Source organism: Gorilla gorilla, chromosome 7 (genome assembly GCF_029281585.2).
Source record: "Gorilla gorilla gorilla isolate KB3781 chromosome 7, NHGRI_mGorGor1-v2.1_pri, whole genome shotgun sequence".
Lineage (NCBI taxonomy): Eukaryota > Metazoa > Chordata > Mammalia > Primates > Hominidae > Gorilla > Gorilla gorilla.
The window spans coordinates 53505359-53520145 of record NC_073231.2 but is presented as its reverse complement, the minus strand read 5'-3'; the positions used below and the strand labels follow the sequence as shown (position 1 = coordinate 53520145).

The following is a 14787-nucleotide window of genomic DNA, read 5'->3' as shown; positions in this document are numbered from 1 at the left end:
GTGGGATGCAGCAAAAGCAGCACTAAGAGAAGCCTATGGTAATAAATGCCCACATCCAAAAAGCAAGGTTACAAATTAACAATCTAACAATGTACTTCAGGGAACTAGAAAAAGCAAGAACAAACAAAACCCAAGATGAGCAAAGAAATAATAAAGATCAGGGCAGAACTAAATGAAATAGACTAACCAATATAAAGGATCAATGAAGTAAGTTGGTTCTTGGAAAAGATAAAATTGATAAACTGCTAGCGAGACTAGCCAAGAAAATAAGAGAAGACCATCCAAATCATCAGAAATGAAAAAGGAGACATTACAATTGATACCACACAAGTAGAAAAGATTATCAGAAATTATTATGAACAACTATACATAGGAAAACTTAGAAGTGGATAAATTCCTGGAAACATAAAACCTACCAAGATTGAATCAGGAAGAAATAGAATACCTGAGCAGACCAGTAATGAGTAGCAAGATTGAATCAGTAACAAAAAGTCTCCCAACAAAGAAAAGCCTATGACTGAATGGAATCACAGCCAAATCAAAATGATAATACACCACAATCAACTGGGATTTATACTTGATCCTATGTCAAGTATATGTAACAGATGCAAGGATGGTTCAACATATGCGAATCAATACACATGATACATCACATCAACAGAATGAAGGAGAAAATACATAATCATCTCAATAGATGGAGAAAAAGCATTTCATAAAGTTCAACATCTCTTTATTATAAAAACCCTCAACAAAACAAGGCATAGAAGGAATATACCTAAAAATAATAAAGGCCATATATGATAAACCCAGAGGTAATATAATGAATGGAAAAAGTTGAAAGCCTTGCCTCTAAGAACTGGAACAATACAAGGACGCCCATTTTCACTACTTCTATTCGACATAGTTCTGGAAGTCATAGCCAGAGCCATCAGGCAAGAGAAAGAAAAAGCATCCACGTTGGAAAAGAGGAAGTTGGGCCAGGCACAGTGGCTCACATCTGTACTCCCAGCACTTTGGGGGGCCGAGGCAGGTGGATTGCTTGAGGTCAGGAGTTTGAGACCAGCCTGGCCAACATGGGGAAACCCCATCTCTACTAAAATACAAAAATTAGCTAGGCGTAGTGGCGGGTGCCTGTAATACCAGCTACTAGGGAGGCTGAGGCAGGAGAATCGCTTGAACCCAGAAGGGAGGCAGAGGTTGCAGTGAGCTGAGATGGTGCCACTACACTGCAGCCTGGGTGACAGAGCGAGACTGTCTCAAAAAAAAAAAAAAAAAAAAAAGAAGTTAAATTGACCCTCTCCACTGATGATTTTTTTTTTCTTTTGAGACATGTTCTTGCCCTGGTGCCGAGGCTGGAGTGCACTACTGCAATCATGGTTCACTGTAGCTCAATCTCAGGTTCAAGTGATCCTCCCACCTCAGCCTCTAAAGTAGCTGGGACTACAGGCACACACCTGTAGTTTATCATATGTGATAAACTAGCCAGTCATGCCTGGCTAACTTCATTTTTAGTAGAGATGAGGTATTGCTGTGTTGCCCAGGCTGGTCTCGAACTCCTGACCTCAAGCAGTCCTCCCTCCTCAGCCTCCCAAAGTGTTGGGATTACAGGCATGAACCACCACGCCTGGCCTGATCCTACATCTAGAAAAACCTGGCCAAGCACAGTGGCTCATGTCTGTAATCCCAACACTTTAGGAGGCCAAGGAAGGCAGATCTCTTGAGTCCAGGAGTTGAAGTCCAGCCTGGCTAACATGGTGAAACCCTGTCTCTACAAAAAAATAAAAAATTATCCAGGCACGTTGGTACACGTCTACAGCTACCTACTTGCTCCCCAAGTCACAGCTACTTGGGGAGCAAGGGTGGGAGGATCGCTTGAGCCCAGAAGGTCAAGGCTGCAGTGAGCTGTGATTGCACCACTAATGCACTCCAACCTGGGCTGCAGAGTAAGACCCTGTCTCAAAAAAAAAAAAAAAAAAAGAAAGAAAGAAAGTAAAAGACTCCACCCCAAAACTCTTAGGTTTGAAAAATGAATTCCGTAAAATTGCAGGATACAAAATCAACACACTAAAATCAGTAGCTTTCTTTTTTTTGCCGGAGTCTCACTCTGTTGCCCAGGCTGAAGTGCAGTGGCGCAATCTCGGCTCACTGCAACCTCCACCTCCTGGGTTTAAGCGATTCTCCTGCCTCAGCCTCCCAAATAGCTGGGATTAGAGGTGCCCGCCACCACGCCCGGCTAACTTTTTGTATTTTTAGTAGAGACACGGTTTCACCATGTTGGCCAGGCTTGTCTCAAACTCCTGACCTCAGGTGATCCGCCTGCCTTGGCCTCCCAAAGTGCTGGGATTACAGGCGTGAGCCACTGCACCCAGCTAGTAGCATTTTTATACACCAATAATGATCTAGCTGAGAAAGCAAGTAAGAAGGCAGTTCCATTTACAATAGCAACAAAGCAGCAGCAACAACCAAAAAACACCTAGGAATAAATGTAAATAAGGGGGTGAAAGATCTCTGCAAGGAAAACTACAAAACACTGAGAGAGAAATTGAAGATGACACCAATGGAAAAACATCTCGTGGATCATGGATCAGAAGAATTAATATCATTAAAATGACCATGATGCCCAAAGCAACCTATAGATTGTATGCAATTCTTATCAGAATTAGAAAAGCTATCCTAAAATTCATATGGAACCAAAAAAGAGCCTGAATTGCTAAACAAAGCCTGAGCAAAAAGAGCAAAGCTTGGCTGGGTGGCTCACACCTATAACCCCAGCACTTTGGGAGGCCAAGACAGGAAGATGACTTGAGCCCATGGCCACAAAGAGAGACCCCATTTCTACAAAAAAATTTCAAAATTAGCCAGGCATGGTGGCATGTGCCAGTAGTCCCAGCTTCTTGGGAGGCTGAGGCAGGAGGATCACTTGAGCCTGGGAGTTCAAGGCTGCAGTGAGTTGTGATCACTCCACTGCACTCCAGCCTGGGTGACGGAGAAAGACCCCATCTCAAAAAAACAAACAAAAAGAAAAAAAGAACAAAGCTGGAGGCATCATTACCTGACTTTAATATATATTACAAGGCTGGCTGGGCGTGATGCTCACACCTGCAATCCTAGCACTTTGGGAGGCTGAGATGGGCAGGTTGCTTGAGCCCAGGAGTTTGAGACCAGCCAGGGCAACATGGTGAGACCCTGTCTACAAAAAATACAAAAAAAATTAGCTGGGTGTGGTGGTGCACACCTGTAGTCCCAGCTAGGGAGGCTGAGGCAGAAGGATCTTCTAATAGATTTTTCTGTATTTAATACATCCTTTAAAATACCTGTTAAGTCAGGTGTGGTGGCATGCGCTTATAGTTCCAGCTATTGCAGAGGCTGAAGCGGGAGTATCCCTTGAGCCCACGAGATGGAAGTTGCGGTCAGCTGAGATGGCACCACTGCATTCCAGCTTGGGTGACAGAGTGAGACCGTGTCTAAAAAAAATTTTTTTAATTATCTGATGAAAATATGTCATGGCAAAAATAAACAAAATTTAAAAATTAAAATTAAAAGAAAGCTTTGAAAAAAATTTTAAAAATAAAAAATTGGCCAGGTGCAGTGGCTCACACCTGTAACCCCAGCACTTTGACAGGCCAAGGCAGGTGGATCACCTGAGGTCAGGAGTTAGAGACCAGCCTGGCCAACAAGGGGAAACTCTGTCTTCACTAAAAATACAAAAATCAGCCGGGTATGGTGGCAGGTGTCTGTAATCTCAGCTACTCAGGAGGGTGAGGCAGGAGAATCACTTGAACCTGGGAGGCGGAGGTTGCAGTGAGCCAAGATCAAGCCATTGCACTCTAGCCTAGGAGACAAGAGCAAAACTCCATCTCAAAATAATAATAATAATAATAATAATAATAATAATAATAATAAAATAAAAACAAAAAATAAAAAATAAAAGCTTTGTGTTTCTCAAAACTCAAAAACTCATAAGACAATATGTAAGAGCCGTTCATTTTGCTACATATGAATTATACCTCAATGAAAAATATTAAAATGCAAAAAAGCTATATGAAAGGCAAAAATAAAAATAATTCATAATTCTACCACCTTAATATTTGAGCGATTTTACCAGATTGCATGTAATTTGTTTCTGCTGTTTAGTGATGTTTTGTAAAAATAAAGTAAGTATGTAGCAATAAGCAGCAATGGCGTTTTGACTGTAGATATCGGTATCATTTTCAGAGAGTTTGCAATGTATAAAATGTGCTGAATTCTTAAGGTTTTAAATTCTGATTTTAGGTCTAACAGATTTTTTTTTCTAAGAGTCTCACTTTTTACCTAGGCCAGAGTCCAGTGGTACAACCATAATGCACTGCAACCTCCCACTTCAGCCTCCCTAGTAGCTGGGACTACAGGTGCATGCCACCATGCCTGACTGTGCAGATATTTTATAGGATGTATTAAATACATAAAAATCTATTAGAAGATTTTGCTGGACTTGGTTGATATAAAACTATTACTCTGGTGCAGAAACGAACGATGTTATGCTATGAACTGATTAATCAAAACTTTAAAATAGCCAGACGCGGTGGTGGCTCATGCCTATAATCCCACCACTTTGGGAGGCCAAGGCAGGTGGTTCACCTGAGGTCAGGAGTTCAAGACCAGCCTGGCCAACATGGTGAAACCCCAACTCTATGAGAAACTCAAAAATTAGCCAGGCGTGGTGGCATGTGCCTGTAATCCCAGCTACTCGGGAGGCTGAGGCATGAGAATTGCTTGAACCCAGGAGGCAGAGATCATGCCACTGAACTCCAACCTGGGCAACACAGCGTGACTCCATCTCAAAAAAAAACTTTAAAATATATGGATACCCCCTAGAAGAATTTATTCTACTTTAAAATACAATGGCCATCACCAGACCATAGCCTATTCCCATCTAAAACTGTAGTTATTACCACAGAATTGTAGTACAAGACAATTTGAACATCCTCATTGTTGTTGTAAATTGATTTCTACTCTGAAAAAGTATTTTATCTCACAACTAAAATAGATTATATTCTCCCAGAGAAACAAACTCTGAGGTGTTTTGCCACCCCTATTATATATGAAAAGGGATGACCTCAATTACTTTTTCATGGAAAATGATCCAACCCAATGCAATGGAGCAGAGTTGATAACTGTATCAAGAACACTAAAGGTTGAGGCCAGGCATGGTGGCTCATGCCTGTAATCCCAGCACTTCGGGTGGCTGAGGTGGATGATTGCTTGAGCCCAGGAGTATGAGACCAGCATGGGAAACAAAATGAGACCCCTGTCTCTACAAAAAAAAATTTACAAGTTTGCCAGGCACAGTTGAAGTCTTAGCTACTTGGGAGCCTGAGGTGAGAGGATGACTTGAGCCAGGAGATTGAGACTGCAATGAGCCCTGATTGGGCCACTGCACCCCAGTCCTGGGACAGAGGTAGACCTTGTCTTAAAAAAAAAAAAAAAAAAAAAAGGGAATACTAATGGTGGAGAAGCAGGTACAATGTAAGGGTTTGGGGTTTTTTGGTAACAGTTTCTTTTTTTTTTTTGGAGACAGGGTCTCGCTCTATCGCCCAGGTTGGAGTGCAATGGTGCGATATCTGCTCACTGCAACTTCTGCCTCCTGGGTTCAAGTGATTATCCTGTCTGCTAATAGTATTAATCCAGAGCAGCTGGAATTACAGGCGCGCACCACCACACCTGGCTAATTTTTGTATTTTTAGTAGAGATGGGGTTTCACCATGTTGTCCAGGCTGGTGTCCAACTCCCGACTTCAAGTGACCCACCCGCCTTGGCCTCCCAAAGTGCTGGGATTATAGGCGTGAACCACCGCACCTGGCCAACCTCAATAAGATTTAATTCAAGTACTGTACAATTCAACTATTTAAAATGTACAATCAACTGGCTTTCAGTAGATTCAGAGTTGTGCGACTATCACCACCATCAATTTTAGATCATTTCCATCACTTCTAAAAGAAAACCTGTGTGAATTCATGAACAACAAAAAATATGGTACACACACAGTGGAATATTATTCAGCCTTAAAAAGGAAGGAAACTCTAACATGTTACAACATGGATGAAACCGGAAGATGTTTGGCAAAGTGAAATAAGCCCATCACAAATGGACAAATACTGTATGATTCTATTTACATGAGGTACCTGGAGTAGTCGAATTCAAGGAAGCAAAGACTGATGGTTGCCAGGGGATGAGGAAGAGAAGAATGGGGAGTTGTTTAATGTGTATGGAGTTTCAGTTTGGGAAAATGAAAACAGTTCTACAGATAGTGGTGATGATTGCATAGTGTGAACGTAGGTAGTGTAACTACACTTTAGGATGGTTAAAATTGTATATTTTATGTATATTTTACCACAATTTAAAAAGAACAAGAAATCCCATACGCATTAGCAATCATTCTGCATTCTCAACCAACCTCTGGGCAACCACAAATCTGCTTTCTTTCCTTATGGATTCACCTATTCTGGACATTTCATATAAACAAAATTACACAACATATGGCCTTTTGTGTCTGGCTTCTTACATAGTGTTTGCCAGGTTCATCCATGTTGTAGCATGTATTAGTGCCTCATCACGTTTTATGGCCAAAACCATTCCATTGTATGGCTTACACCACAGTTATCCATTGATCGGTGATGGGCATTCATATTGTTTCCACTTTGGGGCTACTATGAATAATACTATGAACATTCGTGTAGAAGTCTCTGTATGAACATGTGTTTTCAATTCTCTTGGGTGTATTTATAAATACCTAAGAGTGGAATTGCTGGATCATAGGGTAACTTTATGTTGAGTCCTTCCAGGGAATACTGGAATGTCTTCCAAAGTGACTAGACATTTTGCATTCCCTGAAGCAGCGTTTTGAATTTTTTAAACATCAACATCATTTGCCTGAGATAACAACAAAAACCAAACGTAGACCTATCTTTTCTCTGCTTCGCTGGGAGGGAGCAAGAGTGAAGATATTAAAACGTAAGGGAACAAGCCCGGCTAGCTCCCCTGCTGACCGGAGGGCGCGGGCGGTCCCGGCAGGCCCCGCGCACGCAGCCAACGGTCGGGATGTGCGCGCATGCGCGCTAGGGCTCCGCTCCGCCTACGCTGCAGGCGGAGAGCAACCGCCGAGCTCGGTGGGAGTCAAGGTGAGTGCAAAGCACTACAGCGCTGGGGTCCCACTGACTCGAGGTCACCGCTGTCAGTGGGAGGGGTCCTCATGAGTCTGGACTCGCTTTCATCCGCTTTGGTTGTGAAGTGTTTTCCTGCAGTCTTCCCCTCACCAGTTCATCCCCGGTGCTGACAGGGCACGGAGAGAAGACAGAATCCGCGCCTGTTCCACGTGCAGCAACACTCGGTGTTCGTTAGACTAAGGGAAGACAGGGAGTTAGAATTTTATCCCTGTTCCCTCACTTAACGCTTTTCCACAGGCTTCTATGTCTTTTCCCGACTTAATATGCCTCGGTGAAAACGCGTCCACTCCCCAGAGCCTCCGCTTTACGCAGTGACACCCAGACTTAGCTCTAACTCTTTTGATGCCACCGAACTCCAGGCCCTGATTTATGGCCCCCTCCTGCTTACATCTATCAGGGAATCCCAAGAGTCCTCAAAGTCAGGATATCTCAAGGGAACTTTTCCTCATGTCCTTAACACTTCTCCTTGGGCTCTGTATTTCCATTAGAGCAGCAGCATCCACCCATACCCATATTAAAACCCTACTTAGCTTTCGATTACTCTTCTGCGTATTGTAGACTGATCACCAGGTCCAGTGTGCAATCTTTAAAATTCTAGAATCGATCTCCTCCATTCCATTTCGTTCCTAATGCCCTGGATCAGGCCATCCAACTTGTAGGAATATCCCAATAGGTAGAAACTGATTATCAGCTCTCCCGCTATTCCAACCTACTTTCCACATTGGCAGCAGGCACAGGTTTCCAAAATAAAAATCTGACTATGGGCTAGGCGTAGTGGCTCATACCTGTAATCCCAGCACTTTGGGAGGATGAGACAGCTACCCAAGAGTTGCAGACCAGCCTGGGCAACACAGTAAAACTCCGTCTCTACAAAAAAATTAAAAATTATCTGGATATGGTGGCACGTGCCTATAGTCCCAGGCTGAGAAGGGAGGATAGCTTGAGCCCGGGAGGTAGAGGCTGCAGCAAGCCGAGATCACGCCACTGCAACTCCAACCTGGGCAACATAGTGAGACCCTGTCTCAAAAAAAAAAAATCTGACTATAATACTAACCCCCTTAAAAAAACTTTGATGGCTTCCCTTTGCCTATATAATCTTCAAAAGCGTACATAATCTGGCCTCACCCAACCATTTAATTACCAATAGTCGCCCTTCATTCCACCCCAGAAACCTAGTGTTCTAGTGCAGCAAAGATGTGATGTTCTGAACACAACACACATTTTGAGATCATTGTACTTATGGCCACAGAGAAATAAACGCTAAAGTTTCACTTTTATGTTGTAGCAAAAAGGACAGTCTTAATTGGTTTTCTTTGGAAAGTAGCCTGAACTCCACGTAGTGGGTGTGTGGATCCAGTAGTGTAAAACTGATAATGGGGGTGGAAGGTGACCTCCATCTCTGGAACACTTTCTCTTTCTCTTCACCTCTCCTCCAATTAGTGAAATAGTCGTCTATCAAATGTCACCTTAAAGTAGAATTCATAGCTTCTTCCCTATGACCCCACCATCTTCAATGAAAATGTCTTAAAATAATGGAAAATGTTATGACCCATATACAAGGATGACCCCAAATTTTGTGAAATATTTCATATATGTTGTTCCTTTCATGCTACCTGGTATATTCATATTTCTATTACAGCACTTAAATTGCCATGTAACTGTTTACATATATGTCTTCTCTCACTGCACTCTTTCTGAAGGATAGGGACAACATTTTACTCATCTTAGTATCCTTAAGTGCCTAGGACAATCTAGTATCCAACCTATAGTAGGTGCCAAATAAATATTTGGTAATGAGGCCGGGTGTGGTGGCTCACGCCTGTAATCCCAGCACTTTGGGAGGCCAAGGTGGGCAGATCACTTGAGGTCAGGAGTTCGAGACCAACCTGGCCAACGTGGTGAAACCCCGTCTCTACTAAAAATACAAAAATTAGCTAGGCCGGGTGACACATGCCTGTAATCCCAGCTACTTGGGAGACTGAAGCAGGAGAATCGTTTGAACCCAGGGGGTGGAGATTGGAGTGAGCCAAGATAGTGCCACTGTACTCCAGCCTGGGCGACAGAGTTGGGACTCCATCTCAAAAAAAAAAAAAAACAACAACAACCTGGTAATGAATGAATAACGTGTTAGTCATTATTTCTGACTTCTCTGTCTCTGCCTAGCAACTTCTTGAAAGGCAGGATCCAATCTTAATCATTTTATTTTTAGCACCTATTAATCATTTTATTTCTAGCACCTGTTACAACTACTGACATATATTGTTTCCAATTAGTATTTGCTGTCTTTCAATGAATTTCACATATTCCATTCTTTACTCATTACTGTGGTTTAGTGTTTTATGTTGGTCACTGACACAATATTTAAAATTGGAAGGGGCTTTAATCATCTGATACAACACTTTCCTTTCCTACAGATAGATACTGAGCCAAGAGAGGTCAGATGATTTCCCCATAGCAACCAGGAAATGCTGGGTCTAGAACCAAGTTCTCAAGTTTCCCAGGTTAATACTAATTCTACTATATTTTGTTACTTAGATTGAATTTATGAAACAACTTTTACCAGTTTCATTTTTTAAACAACACCTGGAAAGGACCCTCATCGTCAGATATTGTTTATCTCAACAAACATTTTTGGGAGTACCTCTGTTAAGAGACATTTGAGGTTCCTGTTTTTAAGTTTTCGATCTTGTGGAGGATCTCATAACAGTCTTGATAAAAATGTTATTTGGGCTGGGCACGATGGCTCACACCTGTACTCCCAGTACTTTGGGAGGCTGAAGCTGGCGGATCACGAGGTCAGGAGATCAAGACCATCCTGGCTAACACAATGAAACCCCATCTCTACTAAAAATACAAAAAATTAGCCGGGCATGGTGGCACACACCTGTAGTCCCAGCTACTTGGGAGGCTGAGGCAGGAGAATCGCTTGAACCTGGGAGGTGGAGGTTGCAGTGAGCTGAGATTGCGCCACTGCACTCCAGCCTGGGCAACAGAGCGAGACTCCATCTCAAAAAAAAAAAAAAAAAAAAAAGAAGTTATTTGGCAAAAGAAAACAAAAGTTTTGTTTTCATTGGGTAGGAATGTTTTTAAGTTGGAAATTTTGCCTAGTTTTAGTTCACTGTCAACTTTAATAATTTGTAAAGTCTTATTAGAGATTTTCAAAAATAAAATTAATTTTATTTCTAGGTTTTCACATCCTTTTTATGAGTTTCGCCATCTATAGCTTTTATCAACAATTGTGGTTTAATCAATTAGAAATATTAACCAGGAGAAAATGTCAAATCTAAAAATGAAAGAGGCGGCCCTCATCTATCTTGACAGAAGTGGAGGCCTCCAAAAGTTTATAGATGATTGCAAGTACTACAATGGTACGTTCAGCAAAGGTGAGTTATTTTTAAAACTTTCAAATAAACTCCTACACATAGCTATCCTGACTTTTACATTTGTATATTTTCATAGATTCAAAACAAAGCTATGCTGTCTATCGATTCAAAATTTTAATAAATCCCTCTGATGTTGTTGAATTAGATGCTGAGCTTGGAAATCACATTTTACACCAACCTTTAAAAGCTGCTGAAGTCTTTCAATCAGTAAGTCAAAAAAAGAAATAATTTTATGCCATATGGAATTTTTGGTAACTTTTTTTGTTTGAAATCACAGGTCTGTTTTATTGCTGTTAAGATTCTCTCATTAATTGGACAATTGCAGACTGAAACGCAAGTAAGTTTTAGTTACATTTAACTAAGCAAACTCAGGTACAGATTTACATGATGACTTGTAAAAAAATATTTTTATATTCATAGACTTTTTATTTAAAAGGATACTACTTTTTTTCAAAATTCAATAGAATATCTTACATAGGCATCTTTATTTCTTGTATTATCCTTTATAACATTAAACACTTTTTTTTTTTTGAGATGGAGTCTCGCTCTGTCGCCAGGCTGGAGTGCAGTGGCACAGTCTCAGCTCACTGCAACCTCTGCCTCCCGGATTCAAACAATCCTCCTGCCTCAGCCTCCCGAGTAGCTGGGATTACAGGTGCCTGCCACCACGCTCAGCTAATTTTTGTATTTTTAGTAGAGACAGGGTTTCACCATGTTGGCCAGGCTGATCTCGAACTCCTGACCTCATGATCCGCCCACATTGGCCCCCTGAAGTGCTGGGATTACAGGCGTGAGCCACCGCGCCTGGCCAACATTAAACACTTTTATAATAAAACTTTCCAAACATACCCAGAAGTAAAGGGAATAATACAGTGAACCTTCATATATCTACCACTCAACTCAGATTCAATATTATAATATTTTTTCATACCTGCATCATCAATTTTTTTCTAAATTATTTTAAAGCAAATCCCAGATATTCTATTATTTTATCCCTACATACTTTAGTATCAACCTGTAAAAATTATGGGCATTTTTCTTCTTTCTGTTTTTGAGAAGGAGTTTTGCTCTTGTTGCCCAGGCTGGAGTGCAATGGCGTGATCTTGACTCACCACAACCTCCACCTCCCGGATTCAAGCAATTCTCCTGCCTCAGCCTCCCAAGTAGCTGGGATTACAGGCATGTGCCACCACACCTGGCTAATTTTGTATTTTTAGTAGAGACGAGGTTTCTCCATGTTGGTCAGGCTGGTCTCGAACTCCCGACCTCAGGTGATCCACCCGCCTCGGCCTCCCAAAGTGCTGGGATTACAGGTGTGAGCCACTGTGCCCGGCCATGGACATTTTTGTTGTGTAACCAGAATGTTATCACCCCTACAAAAGTAACAATAATTCCCTTGGTATTATCTAATATCCAGTTTACATTTAAATTTGCCCAATTGTTTCAAGAATATCTTAAAATAGGTTTGTTCCAAATCAGGACCAAAACAAGGTTCACACATTATAATTGGTTCTTACATCTCACTAAGTCTCTTTCAATCTAGAGCCATTTCCTCTCCCTCCCTTTTTAGACAATTACCTTTTTGAAGAAACTAATTGGTCCTACGTTATATAATCTTGATTTGTCTAATTGCTTCCTTGTAGGGCTATTTATCTTATTTCCCAGCCTCATATTTCTAAAATAGAAGATGACTGTAAAGGCTTTTTAGATTCAGATTCAAATCACTTGACAAGAATACATAATAGTGTAATGTATTACATATTGTGCTATATCAGGAGGATATAGTATCTATTGTTGCACTTTTAACAGTGTCACAATTGATTAGTGGGTTCCTGTGATGTCATTCTCATCTCTCCATTATACAGTTTCCCATCAACTTTCACCTAATGGTTTTAGCAGCCATTGATGTTCATTGCCTAGAATTCGTTATTTCATTAGGAGATGCAAAACTGTAATTTTTCTAATTTTAGCATTCTTTCTGAATTAGCTGAAATTCTTCTGTAAGAGTAATTTTCTCTCATCAGCTATTTAGTTACTCTGAAATACAATTTGTACAGGAAAGGCAGGGTAAATGTTTGATTCTTTGCCTTTATAAAGAGTAATGAGTTGAAATCTAGCAGCTTCCAATAATGGCCAATTTTTTTTGAGGGGGAGGGTTTCCATTTTTAAATATAAGGAACTCATGAACTTTTAAATATATACGGTATGTTTCAGTGAATCTTTGTCATTCCTTTTGATGCTCATATTAGCCTACCTTTTGTCATTGGGGGTCCCTTCAAGGTTGCTCCTATGTCCTTTTGACACAGGCCATTTGTTAGACCATACCCCAAGTCCATCTGCTATATTTTCTATCCCAGGCCTGAAATCAGCCATTTCCCCCAAGGAATCCTGATTCCTTTTAGTGAGAAATGATACTTAACAAGAGATCACAATCTGGGCACTAGGCGTGCTTCTTTGCTACCTGGTTGACATTGTTTTATTTTATTTATTTATTTTATTTTATTTTATTTTGAGATGGAGTCTCACTCTGTCACCGAGGCTGGAGTCTCACTCTGTCTCCCAGGCTGGAGTGCAGTGGCGCGACCTCGGCTCACTGCAAGCTCCGCCTCCCGGGTTCATGCCATTCTCCTGCCTCAGCCTCCCGAGTAGCTGGGACTACGGGCGCCCGCCATCACACCCGGCTAATTTTTTGTATTTTTAGTAGAGAAGGAGTTTCACTATGTTAGCCAGGATGGTCTCGATCTCCTGACCTCGTGATCTGCCCGCCTTGGCCTCCCAAAGTGCTGAGATTACAGGGTAAGCCACCGTGCCTGGCCCTCGTTGACATTGTTTTTTAAGTCTTTTCAGTGGATATGGTCAGAAATTGTGTATATTTAAGGAAAAATTTAAAGTTCATAATGCTATTTTCAATGAAAATATTAGATTACAGGATTTTTACTTCTTTAATTTTATACTTGAATGTCGTTTCTCTAATGCTTAAAATTTTGGTTCCTAAGAATATTAAGATATCATTACTTGACTTACTCTATAATATACTTACTATATTGTAATACAAGTCAAATTGGATTTGCAATTTTCATTAATACCATTTTTATGTTCTTATTAGATTAATATAGTGCTGAAATTAACACATTTACCTCCCCTGCCAAGTTATGGTCTTGATCTTTGTGAGTTTCCACTTGATTATACATCTCAGAGATTTTATATGATGCAAGGAATTGTGATTGCTATGACAACTGTAACCAAGTATACACAAGGGGCAAGATTTCTTTGTTCAGATGAAGCATGCCCTCTTTCAAAAGGTAAATGTTAAATAGGAAAATCAAAGCATTAAGCAATTGGCTAGGCATGGTGGCTCACACCTGTAATCCCTGCACTTTGGGAAGCTGAGGAGGGAGGATCACCTGAGCTCAGGAGTTTGAGACCAGCCTGGGCAACATGGAGAAACCTCATCTCTACAAAAAATACAAAAATTAGCCCAGCATGGTGGCACATGCCTGTAGTCCCAGCTATTCAAGGCACTGAGTTGGGAGGATTGCTTGGGCCAGGGAGATCAGGGCTGCAGTGAGCTGTGTTCATGCCACTATACTCCAGCCTGGATGACAAAGAGTGACCCTGTCTAAAAAAAAAAAAAAAAAAATGAACAATTTATTGTGTAATCCTAAATCATATTTACAATTAGTTATAAAACACAAAATAGAAAAAAACTGAATAAAAATTTTATGTCTCCTAATGTTTATATATTTACTTTGCATAATCTTGAAATGCATTTTTTCTCCTTTTCTCCCCCACCCCCATCTTAACAAGTGCACATATATTGCTGAAGTACTTGCTCTTCTCACACATTATTTCATGACGTTGTGAGTGAAACGTTTAATGTCCTCTCTCAACCCTTTGGCTTAACTTCAGTTTAGTCCTTCTGCAGGACTTCAAAATTATCCCCACCACCTCTAATTGGGTTGATTGACCCTCCTCTCTTCTCTCTGAACACTCTGCAAATGAATACCACAGGTGGAAATTATCTGTTTCTCACTGCCACATATAGAAATTGTGTGCTTAAGCATCCATATTGCCAGTGCCTTAGCACAGTGCCTTGCAAAAAACAGCTGTTAACTGTTAATTGAACTACCCTGAACCCAAGTGCAAAACTGAATTAATTCCGTTTTGAATTAGACTAATTTTAAAGGACTGTAATAGCTACA

General features: G+C 40.9%; 1 protein-coding gene and 1 long non-coding RNA gene across 12 annotated transcripts in view; one reads left to right on the top strand and one right to left on the bottom strand.

The window, feature by feature from the left end:
- Nucleotides 1–3323: 3323 nt before the first annotated feature.
- Nucleotides 3324–13757, bottom strand: LOC129524289 (uncharacterized). 2 transcript variants are annotated; one of them, XR_008668056.2, is made up of 4 exons: nucleotides 13723–13740; nucleotides 7988–8069; nucleotides 6770–7378; nucleotides 3324–3464 (listed from the first exon to the last, which is right to left on the bottom strand). It is a non-coding gene; the product is annotated as an uncharacterized lncRNA (long non-coding RNA). The 2 variants fall into 2 exon arrangements; XR_010134973.1 differs by lacking the exon at nucleotides 3324–3464 and having other exon boundaries at nucleotides 6661–7378; nucleotides 13723–13757.
- Nucleotides 7049–14787, top strand: part of MCMDC2 (minichromosome maintenance domain containing 2) — a 96136-nt gene continuing 88397 nt past the window's right edge. For 5 of the 10 annotated variants that reach the window (XM_063709239.1, XM_055349481.2, XM_055349475.2 and 2 more), the window contains exons 1-6: nucleotides 7109–7157; nucleotides 9617–9703; nucleotides 10389–10570; nucleotides 10662–10792; nucleotides 10863–10922; nucleotides 13692–13887. In XM_063709239.1, the coding sequence (XP_063565309.1) occupies nucleotides 10477–10570; nucleotides 10662–10792; nucleotides 10863–10922; nucleotides 13692–13887 (481 nt within the window). In that variant the 5' untranslated portion in view covers nucleotides 7109–7157; nucleotides 9617–9703; nucleotides 10389–10476. Of the gene's footprint in view, nucleotides 7158–9616; nucleotides 9704–10388; nucleotides 10586–10661; nucleotides 10793–10862; nucleotides 10923–13691; nucleotides 13888–14787 lie in introns of all 10 variants that reach the window. The other 5 variants (XM_055349478.2, XM_055349480.2, XM_055349476.2 and 2 more) reach the window with 5 other exon arrangements.